The sequence below is a fragment of the Medicago truncatula genome, chromosome 2 (assembly GCF_003473485.1).
Source record: "Medicago truncatula cultivar Jemalong A17 chromosome 2, MtrunA17r5.0-ANR, whole genome shotgun sequence".
NCBI classification, from domain to species: Eukaryota; Viridiplantae; Streptophyta; class Magnoliopsida; order Fabales; family Fabaceae; genus Medicago; species Medicago truncatula.
The window spans coordinates 31,770,711-31,782,728 of record NC_053043.1 but is presented as its reverse complement, the minus strand read 5'-3'; the positions used below and the strand labels follow the sequence as shown (position 1 = coordinate 31,782,728).

At 34.0% G+C, this 12,018-nt stretch overlaps 1 protein-coding gene across 1 annotated transcript; it reads left to right on the top strand.

Annotated features, from left to right (window-relative positions):
- The first annotated feature begins 10,741 nt into the window (after positions 1 to 10,741).
- Positions 10,742 to 11,586, top strand: LOC25486866 (VQ motif-containing protein 17). The gene has a single exon (XM_013608689.3). It carries the CDS (start codon positions 10,876 to 10,878, stop codon positions 11,347 to 11,349), a length of 474 nt encoding a protein of 157 aa, XP_013464143.1. The 5' UTR covers positions 10,742 to 10,875; the 3' UTR covers positions 11,350 to 11,586.
- The last annotated feature ends 432 nt before the right edge of the window (positions 11,587 to 12,018 follow it).

Below are 12,018 nucleotides of genomic sequence, written 5' to 3'. Positions count from 1 at the left end.
AATATTCCGCTGCAGATTAATGACATTATTGATGAAGGTTTATTGAATAGTTTTACATTTCTATTTAAGAGTTTTGAAAATGTAGTGTGACATGCCCAATTTGAATTTAATTACTCTGATGTGTGTTTATTTTATTAAATAAATTATATTTGGGAATGGGGTGTTACACCCCTCAAAATCTTTTTGGACAACAAACAACACCACCTGGTTTTGAAAATAACCAAGGAGTCCCTCAAAGATCCAACTTGGAACTTTTGCTAGAAAATCTTGTATTAGATAACTCTAGGCACAACAAAGAATTTGAAATCCAAGCTAGAAATTTGAAGGACTCTCTCAATAGGCTTTCCTCAAAAGCAGGTTCTCTTTGTACTCACAACAAAATGCTAGAGATTCAAATCCCTCAAGTAGGTCATCAAGTAGCCTCTCCCTCCCAAACCTCCGGAATTCTTCCGAGCCAACCTAAGGCTAACCCAAAGGGTCAACTGAATGATGTTACACTTAGGAATGGTAAACAATTAGAGGACCCCGTTGTGGAAACCAAGACTAATGAAGTTGAGGTAGAGAGTGAAAAGCCACAAAGTGAGCAAGTTGTGATAGAAAGTGAAAAGCCTAACATTTCACCACAATATGAACCAAAAAATCATTTCCCACAAGGGTTTAATGAGTTCAAGCTAGATGAGCAGGTTAGGAAATTTATTGAAATAATTCAAGCCAATTTGCCATCTAAACTTAAGGATCCAAATAATTTTTCCATACCATGTGTCATAGGATCCGAGATTATAGAAAGAACCATGTGTGATTTGGGGGAGAATGTCAGTTTGATGCCATTGTCCCTTTGTGAAAGATTGGGTATAGGATAGAGAAACCCTTTGACCGTCAAGCTAATGACTTTAAACGAGCGCTTCGTGGGAGGCAACCCACACATTTAAATGCTTTTGTTTTATTTGTTTCTTGTTGTTTTAAGTTATTTTGTAGGTAATTGTCCAAGAATGATTTAAGAAAATGAAATTTTTTGAAGTCCCGGTCTCCAGAACCTTGGCACGGCCCGTGCTCACATTGGCACGGCCGTGCCAGACCTTGCCAAGCCAAACCAAGCCAAACTCCAGGAACTTGGCACGGCCCGTGCCAACAGCTGGCACGGTCGTGCCCAACCCCAGTTGAGTATAACCACATTTTCATTTTCCACTTCATCTTCCCTCATTCTCTAACACCAACATCTCTCCTCCTTCAAACTTCTTCTTAAAACCTACATAACCACCAACCTTCACACCTTCATATCTCCATCAAAACCCCACCAATTCACAAAAATTTCTTCACCCAAAATCAACCAAATTCGTAGCCTTCCCTAACCTAACCCAAAACCCACAAATTCATCACCAATTTCCACCACCCAACTCATAACACTCACCCCATCACTAAACCAACCCTTTCCACCAGAACATTCCCTAAACCCAACCGCACTAAATCCAACCAAGGTCAAGGCTATGGCTTCCGAAAGAGGTAGTAAAGAAGTTGCAAGCTCGTCAAGAGGACCTCCCCCAGAGAAGCAAGTTACAACAAAAGAATCTTGGAATACAATTCAAGGACAACAAGCAAAGGGATAGGTATAAAATTCTCATCTCTAAACCTATACATGCTTGTAGATATCCTGATTCTTTTAGCTTGAATGTAGTAGGCATTCAAGATAATGTGTTTAACTTTCTAAGAAGCTAGCATCATTCACAACCATGTGCTTAGGTACCTTCAAAGGGTTATGGCTTGCACAATTTGGGGTAGGATTGAATTGGGGAACACTAGAACTGATGAACTCTTCATGTTGTGGGCTACGCTTAACAACCACCCCGTTAACACTTGCTTTTCCTTGCTTGATTACCTTTCCCATCTCGGTAATAGGTCTAATGGTAGGGGAGAGATAGTGGTAGGTGGTATCATCACATACATAGTTAGACAATTGGGAGTGGGTGAAGACCAAGGGATTAACAAGATTGAGGGAAACAATAGGCTTAACATAGAGGCCCTTATCTCTATGAACTTCATAAAACCTCGACCACCCATGACCTATACACTTAAACTCAATGTGCCTGTTTTGATTATACTTCCTAACCCATCTCGGACTAACACCGAGGTGGAAGAAAATTTGTTGTATGTTGGTGATAGTTCGCAGGTACATGAAGAGCACATTATTGAAGAGGAAGGTGCACACTTGCACCAAGAAGAGGATCACCATGACCATGAAACCGGAGGAAACAATGATAATGAAAGATGGACATGGATGCAAACCGAGGTTGAAAGGATAAGCACCGAGTAACAAAGGCAAGGTGTTGAATTATGAGGGCTCCGAAATGATGTCCTAAGGGGCAACCACATATCCAAAGAGAATAACCAAATGCTTCGGAACATGATGCAACACTTCCACCTCCAGGGTCCCCTCTATGGACCTCAATGAAAAATGTGAGCTTTCCTCTTCCTCTCTTCCCTCATCTCTTCTCTCATTCTTCTCCTTCTTCTTATTCTTATTCTTCTCCTTCTTCTCTTTCTTCTATTTTGAATCATTTAGGGCAATGCTTCTCCTAAGTGTGGGGGGAGCCTAATAAAGTGTTTTTAGTCGTAGTGTTTTCAAACTCCCTTGAACTTTATTCTTTTGTTTTGTTTTATTGTAAAAGGCATGAAAAAGCAGCTTGTTTTTATTGTTTTATTATGACATAATTTTTTTGTTGTCTCTTCAATGGTCGTTTCTTGTACATGAAAGTGATTTCTTGTGTTGTAAGTGTTCTTGCTATACCCACATCAAGTTTTATTGTGAAAATTCTCCAATGAGAAAAGCACCTAGTTGCAATCCTTGAGTAAGTGTATGAATAGGTATTTTAAGAAACACGTTCTAACTTTAATGGTAACTTGGACCCTTAAAAATCTTTAGAGTAAAAGTAGTATAAGTTTGTGTGGGAATAATTCTAATGTATTGTAATGTGTAAACCAAAATGGGGCAGAAGAATATCACCAACACGTGGAGGAAAGGATACCCCCTCTCTGACTTCCTAAATATGGTGATGACTTCTCAAACAAATTGTGCTTAAATTAAACCCTCTAAAAAGGAGGAACTTCCTAAGTGAAGATGAATAAGTTGTAGCACTACTTAGGGTGATCATGGAAACTTGGAGGAAAGGATACCCCCTCACGGACTTTCAATGTGAAATGATAGCCCCTAGGCATCTACAAGCCCCCAAGCATCTAAATTGTCAAATCTATCTAAACTCTCCCATCTCTCTTATATGAAATGAAGAAAGGATTTTTCTCGGTCACTTTAGTGTTAAGGTTAGAACCTGTTCCTCATAATATCTATCTTATACAGGAGCAAGAAAAGGGTTGAACTACACACACACACACACTCACTTAAGACTTGTTGTTGGGTTGAATAAGTTCACAAGGAATACTAGAAGTTGTGATTAGTGTACATTGAAATGAAACCTCGAGGGAGACATAAGCTTTTATTTGAATTCTCATATATTAATCTTTTTGTTGCTGCCATGTCTATGCCTTTTGCTTGAGGACAAGCAAAGATTCAACTGTGGGGGAGTTTGATGAGTCATTTATTACCTATTTCTAGATATTATTTAGTTTAGTTTTAATTAGATTTTAGTTTATTTTATATTAATATTATTTCCTTTTTAAGATAGTTTACTACAAATTGCATTTTATTATATTCCAGGAATGAATATTGGATGGATGAGTCTTGGAGCAAAAGAAAGAGACTTGGAGCTGATTCGGAACGAAAATACAAAGATTGGAAAACAAAATATGTCTCCCCTAAAGACAGAAGCTTGGCACGGCCGTGCCACCCTCCAGAGTTGCTTTTGCTGCTTTTGCTGCTTTTGCTTAGATTTTAAGCTACTCTATTTTAGCCCGCAATCTCTTGTGGAACATTCTAGTAATGTAATTGCTTAGATTTTAAGTCGAATGTATGCTATAAATAGAGTAGCTACCCATCACAAATATTCATCTTTTCTTGGAATGCAATATGTGACAATTGTCTTTCTAATAAAAGTTCACCTTTACTTTCTTGTTATTTACTTTTATGTTTTCTCTCTTCTTCTCTATGTCTACAATGAACGTTAGTGAGTAGACTTCTTCTTGTCTTGGGATTGTTGGATAAGTCTAAATGACATAATCCTAATCAAACCAAGCTCTAAGCCTTAATCTTATGTAACCCTAATTTCTTATCTAAATTCACCGCTTTAACATGGATCAACCATTATCAAACTGTGGAAACGAAAGTGGAGGATTTGATAATTGTTTATCCATCATCTCAAATATCAATTCATAAAACGAAAGTGGAGCTTTGATATTCGAACAAGTGAATTTAGACAAGGATTTCAAAGGCAGCGAAATAGTCTTTGAAATCTTTGAGACATATAGTTTCGATCTTCAAGGGAACTAATAATGATCAAGTCAGCGAAATAGGCTTGGTTGCTAGAGGAACAAAAGAGAAACTGTCTTGAGAAATTAGGTCTAACATAAAGTTATAAGCTTATAGTTTGGTTTGTGAAGGACTTGTCATTTAGATGAACCAATAATCCCAAGGCTTTTATCTTTTCTTTTATTATTTGCTTTTAATTAAAAACCCAAACTTTTCTACCTTATAAACCTTTAGTCTAATCATTATCTAAAGTTAATTGAATTCCTAACTCCCTGTCGGAACGATACTCTATTTTTACTACTTCGATAGAACCGTGCACTTGCGGTTTTATCCCATCAACACCTTTCCTTTTTTGTAGTTGTAGAATTTTTTGAGCAAGATATACTCGACATTTCGAGGATTGGTTGTGATGATGTTGTTTATGAAGTGGACATGGATGGTTTCCGAGGGGAACATCCGTAGCAGGCTCGAGTACCAATCAAAGAGGTTAAGGAACTCCTTCCTCCAACTCCCTCATCGGTAGCTCGAACACACATTACACGTGCACCTCTCAGAGAATTTGAAGAGGGTCACGATGAGTGTGAGAAATTAAATTATATATTAATTTATGATATAATAATTGTACATCGTCATTTAATACTATATATGTCTTCGCGCATGTCTTACCGCACAACGACACACGTTTTGTTGCGTCGCGCTACCCGTGTTGTAGCACGTGTATCTCGACTAGTATGATCAACAAAAATGATGATAATTTGTCACTATAAAGAACATTTTACTTTTTACATTCATTGAATAGTTACCTTATATTTTGTCAAAGTTAGCCTAATTTGTGTTCGAGTGCGCGCGCGCGTGCATGCGAGAGAATGAGGAGCCACATCACTAGAAATGAAATAGCAACGCATTCGTTTAACTTTGTGATTTTCACAAAAGCATTAAATATTATATAGTATCTAACATTTAGTGGAATTTTAATTTTATTAAATATCAATATATATATTATTTTAAAATATATTTTTATTTTAAATATATTTATATTCATTCATGACATTGACCCGATGTTAAATATTAAAAAGCATTAAATATATTTTTATTAATTTTTATTTTAGTTGCTTCTTTGAGCTTCTTCTGTGACCCGATGTTAAAATACCGCTTGATTTTCCAAATCAAGGGTGACACTGACGAGGCTCGCTCAGCCGAAATCCGAACAGTGGTGTCAAATGCCTCGCCAAAATCCGAATGTGGCAAGGCGGCCTGTAAAGCGTATGGGTCCCATCCAAAGGAGAAGCGACACATGACATCGAATGAGAAACGCCTCATCAGGTCATGTACGTAAAATACTCTCCCATCATGTGTGAATGAATAAAACACTGGAATCAATCTCTTTTCAACCTCCTCAGTCATGACTTGAAAAGCGCGATCAAGGGTGAATGGATTGGTGAATTCGGGTCTTACCAGATTTCTTTGAAACTTCCACACATGGTCATCATCATTTTTTTTTTTGAAGAAAACATGGTCACCATCATTGAATATGCCATCACCTAGGAGATCGTCGAGGATGGCATAGTACACCTTTCCTTTTTTGTAGTTGTAGAATTTTTTGAGCAAGATATACTCGACATTTCGAGGATTGGTTGTGATGATGTTGTTTATGAAGTTGACATGGATGGTTTCCGAGGGGAACATCCGTAGCAGGCTCGAGTACCAATCAAAGAGGTTAAGGAACTCCTTCCTCCAACTCCCTCATCGGTAGCTCGAACACTCATTACACGTGCACCTCTCAGAGAATTTGAAGAGGGTCACGATGAGTGTGAGAAATTAAATTATATATTAATTTATGATATAATAATTGTACATCGTCATTTAATACTATATTGTCTTCGCGCATGTCTTACCGCACAACGACACACGTTTCGTTGCGTCGCGCTACCCGTGTTGTAGCATGTGTATCTCGACTAGTATGATCAACAAAAATGATGATAATTTGTCACTATAAAGAACATTTTACTTTTTACATTCATTGAATAGTTACCTTATATTTTGTCAAAGTTAGCCTAATTTGTGTTCGAGTGCGCGCGCGTGTGTGCATGCGAGAGAATGAGGAGCCACATCACTAGAAATGAAATAGCAACGCATTCGTTTAACTTTGTGATTTTCACAAAAGCATTAAATATTATATAGTATCTAACAATTAGTGTAATTTTAATTATATTAAATATCAATATATATTATTTTAAAATATATTTTTATTTTAAATATATTTATATTCATTCGTGACATTGACCCGATGTTAAATATTAAAAAGCATTAAATATATTTTTATTAATTTTTATTTTAGTTGCTTCTTTGAGCTTCTTCTGTGACCCGATGTTAAAATACCGCTTGATTTTCCAAATCAAGGGTGACACTGACGAGGCTCGCTCAGCCGAAATCCGAACAGTAATGTCAAATGTCGCGCCAAAATCCGAATGTGGCAAGGCGGCCTGTAAAGCGTAAGGGTCCCATCCAAAGGAGAAGCGACAGATGACTCGAATGAGAAACGCCTCATCAGGTGCTGTAGGTCAAATACTCTCCCATCATGTGTGAATGAATAAAATATAGGAATCAATCTCTTTTCAACCTCCTCAGTCATGAGTTGAAAAACGTGATCACGGGTGAATGGATTGGTGAACTCGGGTCTTACCAAAATTCTTTGAAAATTCCACATTTGGTCATTATCATTGAATATGCCATCACCTAGGAGATCGTCGAGGATGGCATAGTACACCTTTCCTTTTTTGTAGTTGTTGAATTTTTTGAGCAGGATATACTCGAACATTTTGAGGATTGGTTTTGATGATGTTGTTCATGAAGTGGACATGGATGGTTCCCGAGGGGAACTTGTAGTAGGCTCGAGTACCAATCAAAGAGGTTAAGGAACTCCTTCCTCCAACTTCCCCATCGGTAGCTCGAACACACATTACAGGTGCACCTCTCAGAGAATTTGAAGAGGATCACAATGAGTGTGGGAAATAAAATTAATACTAATTTATGATATAATAATTCTACATCGTCATTCATTACTATATATGTCTTCGCGCATATCTTACCGCACAACGACACACGTTTTGTTGCGTCGCGTTTGCCGCGCCTCCTGTGTTGTAGCATGTGTATCTCGACCGGTATGATCAACAAAAATGATGACAATTTGTCACTATAAAGAACATTTTACATTCATTGAATAATTAACTTATATTTTGTCAAAGTTAGCCTAACTTGTGTACGAGTGTGCGCGCGTGCGCGCATGCGAGGAAGGAGGAGCCACATCAGTAGCAATGAAATAGCAACACATTTGTTTAACTTTGTGATTTTCACAAAAGCATTAAATATTATATAGTATCTAACATTTAGTGTAATTTTAATTTTATTAAATATCAATATATATTATTTTAAAATATATTTTTATTTTAAATATATTTATATTCATTTATGCAATTTAAGTTCTACCCGCCTCAATCCCCTAAAAAAAAGTTGATATCCCCTTTTATGTTCTATATATATTCATTTGTACCACCTCTCAAACTTCAATTTATTTCTAAAATTATAATATAAATTTTCCATCTATTAATAAATGAATAAAATTTAAAATTTATTAATATTTATATTTCTGTCAAAAAATATATATTTTCTTTTATGTTTAATAAAATAAAATAAAAATTATAATTTATGGAGCAAATGGACGTTTGAAATGTGGTACAAATGAATATAAATATATTTAAAATAAAAAATATACTCTTTTTTGAAATAAATTTGCTTATATCTTTTCATTAATTTGAAGATAATAAATAGAACTTTAATTGTAAAAAAAAATATATAAAATATGTCGAAGTTATAGCATGCCAAGACTTTCTATTGTTTCATGTGAAAGTCAAGCCATGCCAAAGGGGCTAAATAATTTGTTTAATTATTTTGTTGTGGGCTCTTATAAAGTCAATATCAAGGCTGTGAGAAAACTAAATAGTAAATTTTGTTCACTTATTTTAGCAATATATTTTGTTCACTTGCAAATATTATTTTCCTTCTGAATGCACATGAAATGTTATTTTTAAAATATAGAAGTAATATCCGCTTTGTATAGGTATCCAAATTAAAACATGATATGAAATAAAAAGATAAAAAATGCAAGGCTAAATTTTTTCTTGACAGTATCCTCTAATCATATCTTGCAGATGTTTGTTGAAATAATTTACTATAAAGTAATATAACAACGTAACATAGTAATTAATGAGATATTTTATGAAAAACATAATAATCTACCACAACCGTTTAAGTTATAATTTAAATTGGTCCCATTGAAGCATACACGTCCTTATTTAGTAGCACAGAAATTAATACACAGCTAATCAGGGTCGATTTTAGCATAAGGTATAGTCCAAAGACACCAAACTTTTACCAGATCTATGAAAAAAACATACTTATGATGACAATTTGTAGAACTTTCAACACAATGGTAGCCATCACTTATTTGTTTTAGATTAAAAATAATTAAAAATGTAATAATTTCACTGAAATATTGATACTAGTTTTAAAAAAGATTGATTCTAAGTTTTTTAATACCAAAAAAATTACTTTTTCATAGACATTTCATGTACATTTTGAATGAATAAAGCATTGACATATATAGGGGAATCTAAATCAGATGTACCCCTCATTATTGGAGTAGGTTCTATCACAATCATTTATTTACTTTAACTATTTTTTCATCTAACCAATCAACAATTTAAGATCATAAACATATCAATATTTTGGTTAAACACATCGATCACCTAACCTGTGTTTGGATTCCACATAATGTAGGACATATTGGATATCATAGTAACCGTGACTGACACAATCTTTTACTGCAACTCACGTGCAAGACAGAATGGACCACCACTTCCCCACGTGGTATCCTTATGCATTCTGCAAGAATATTTTTACACAACTCTCGTGTGCATAACTGATCTTCACAAACACAATGGAACAGATATTCTATTTAGGTTCGTTTTTGGGTACACTTTTTCCACTCATCTTAGAGTTTGCTACACATTTTCGGGGTACTATCACATTCATGATCTTCACTTTATCAGATACAAATCATGGAGAGTACGTGCATGTGTTAATTGATTCTATTATTAAAGACTTATTAGTTAATGATATGCCATTATGGCAAGTGTAAAACTCTATCTCATTGGGTTTAAATACAATTCACATAGTAAAATAATTTGATATACTTAAGTGTACATTCGGATCAAATATAGGACTATATGAAATATGGACGACAAAACTCTCAGTTTAGAACTATTTCATTTTAGGATTAAGATTCATGCTAAAAACCATTGTTCAACAATCATTAATGTGTTTTACCTCTCAAAAAGAAAATTAATTTTTGTAGATAAATTAAAATAGTTTTAGTTATGTTGTTGAATACATAGTTTTTTTTTTTATTTTTTTTTTTACTTGATACATAGTCAACAAGTGAGTTGTAATTTTACTTTATTTTTATTCAATCTAACATATCTCGTTGAAAATGAACTTTTTTTGATAATTTGTGTTCGATCGAGAAGTAAATATAGATCGGTTGCAAATTATTTTTATTAATTTTTTTTAAAGAAATTAAACTAGTCCATTCAAATTGGTACTTGTAAAAATCGAACCCAACACTTTGAGGAAAACACACTCCAATGTCTCTGAAACCAAGATCACCCAAACAACCTAAGTGTGTTTTATTAATGAATAGCCGGCCAAAGTTAAATTAAACAGATCTAAGAACAAACGGAATAGTGTGTTTCTTAATGCACTGCTTGCACATATATATTATTAAATGGGACATATGACTACCAAATTAGTAACAAACTGCAATTCGTTGATAAAATGACAAACAAAGAATTTTTGTCTAATCATTGGTTTGACATGTGGAATAATAAGATCAAACTGAATGTAAGTATCTAGTTTGGGACGAATTAACTTTAGACATTTCTCTCCAAAAAAAAAAACTTTAGACATTGAACTTTATTTTTTTTAAAATATTTTTAACGCACTAAAATGTGGTTGATCAAAATTATAAAAGACTCTAATCTAAATAATTAGAAGAAGAGAATTAATTTCTCGACAAAGATTAATTGTTGTTAAACAAGAATGGTAGTTTGTATATCGTAGTTATAACACGATTATTAAATAAAATTGTTCATTCACATAAATAATTAAATAATAAAAAAGTTACATATGTAACTGAATAGGGGGACCCTCTTGCCATTCTTTATTTAATTATAATATTTCATTGACTATAAATTTGATGAAATGTTTATCCAAAACACAACTTCTTGTAAACTTTCACAAATTGTACCTTGTTTTCTAGCAGGATATTGTTCCTTTTTTTTTTTCTATGTAAACATTAGCACTCTCAAACAAAACAACTCTTTTTTCAACATTTGGTATCAAACATGAAAAAGCAACACACATCTTCTTCAACCTCAACAACATCTTCAAAGCTAGGAGTTGACAAAGATTCACAAGTAATATCAAAAGTGAAGCCAAAGATCCGAATAATTCATATATATGCTCCAGAAATCATAAAAACTGATGCTGCAAATTTCAGAGAGCTTGTTCAAAGACTCACAGGAAAGCCAGAAGAGCATGAAAGGGGAGGTGCAAGAAGCAAATCCAAGACTGCACCACCACCAAGCAAAGGTTCAATGGATTTAAACCTCGAAAAGGCGATGATCATGCAAAAAGATGAAAAAGATTTTCTAAGTCTCCAAAATGGGATAAGTGTGAAGAAGAATGAAAATGAAGAGGAAGAGATATGGAGAAGATCAAAGTCAAATGAGAAATTCAATGGTTTCTTAGATGGTTTTTCAGAATTAGATGGTTTTATGGATGAGTTAAGTACTATGCCTCTACTTAATCAAAATTAAGGCATGCTTTTGATGTGTTGTTTGTTATTTATTTTGCTAATTGATGTGTGCATATTTATCACAAATATTATTCATAGAAAAAACTTATGCTTCCTCATTGTAGATTGACAATTAGTTATTACCTTGCTTTTGATACTATGAATGATTGAATGTGTATTGATTTCAAGTGGCCCTTTTGATATGCTGAAGTATTTTAGTGAGCATTTATGAACATTACTTGATTTCATACTTTTCTTATCCTTTTGCATCTCATCTTTGTCTTGTTAATGATTGCAAAATTTTGTACAATTAATGTTGTCCAAAATTTTTACTTTGATAATGTTCTGCTATTTAAACTTTGACAATATTTAAGCAAATAAAAACAGTGTCCTTGTCACACTTATGACATTAATTAGAGTATGTAATAAATACTATTCAAGAGTGACGAGCTATGGAAATCAACAGCATTGTGTTTTGAAAGCAAAAGGTAGATTATTATTGACAACAATAATTAAAAAATGGCTAAATTACATTTTTGGTCCTTTAATTATTTAATTGATATCGGATTGGTCCTCTAACTAAAAATTGATTTATTTCGGCCCTCTAAGTTTCTCACTGTTACTACATTTAGTCCTTTCTGTTAGTTTTATTCAAATAAACGTTAGAGTTTGTGTTATGTGGGTCCTCTAA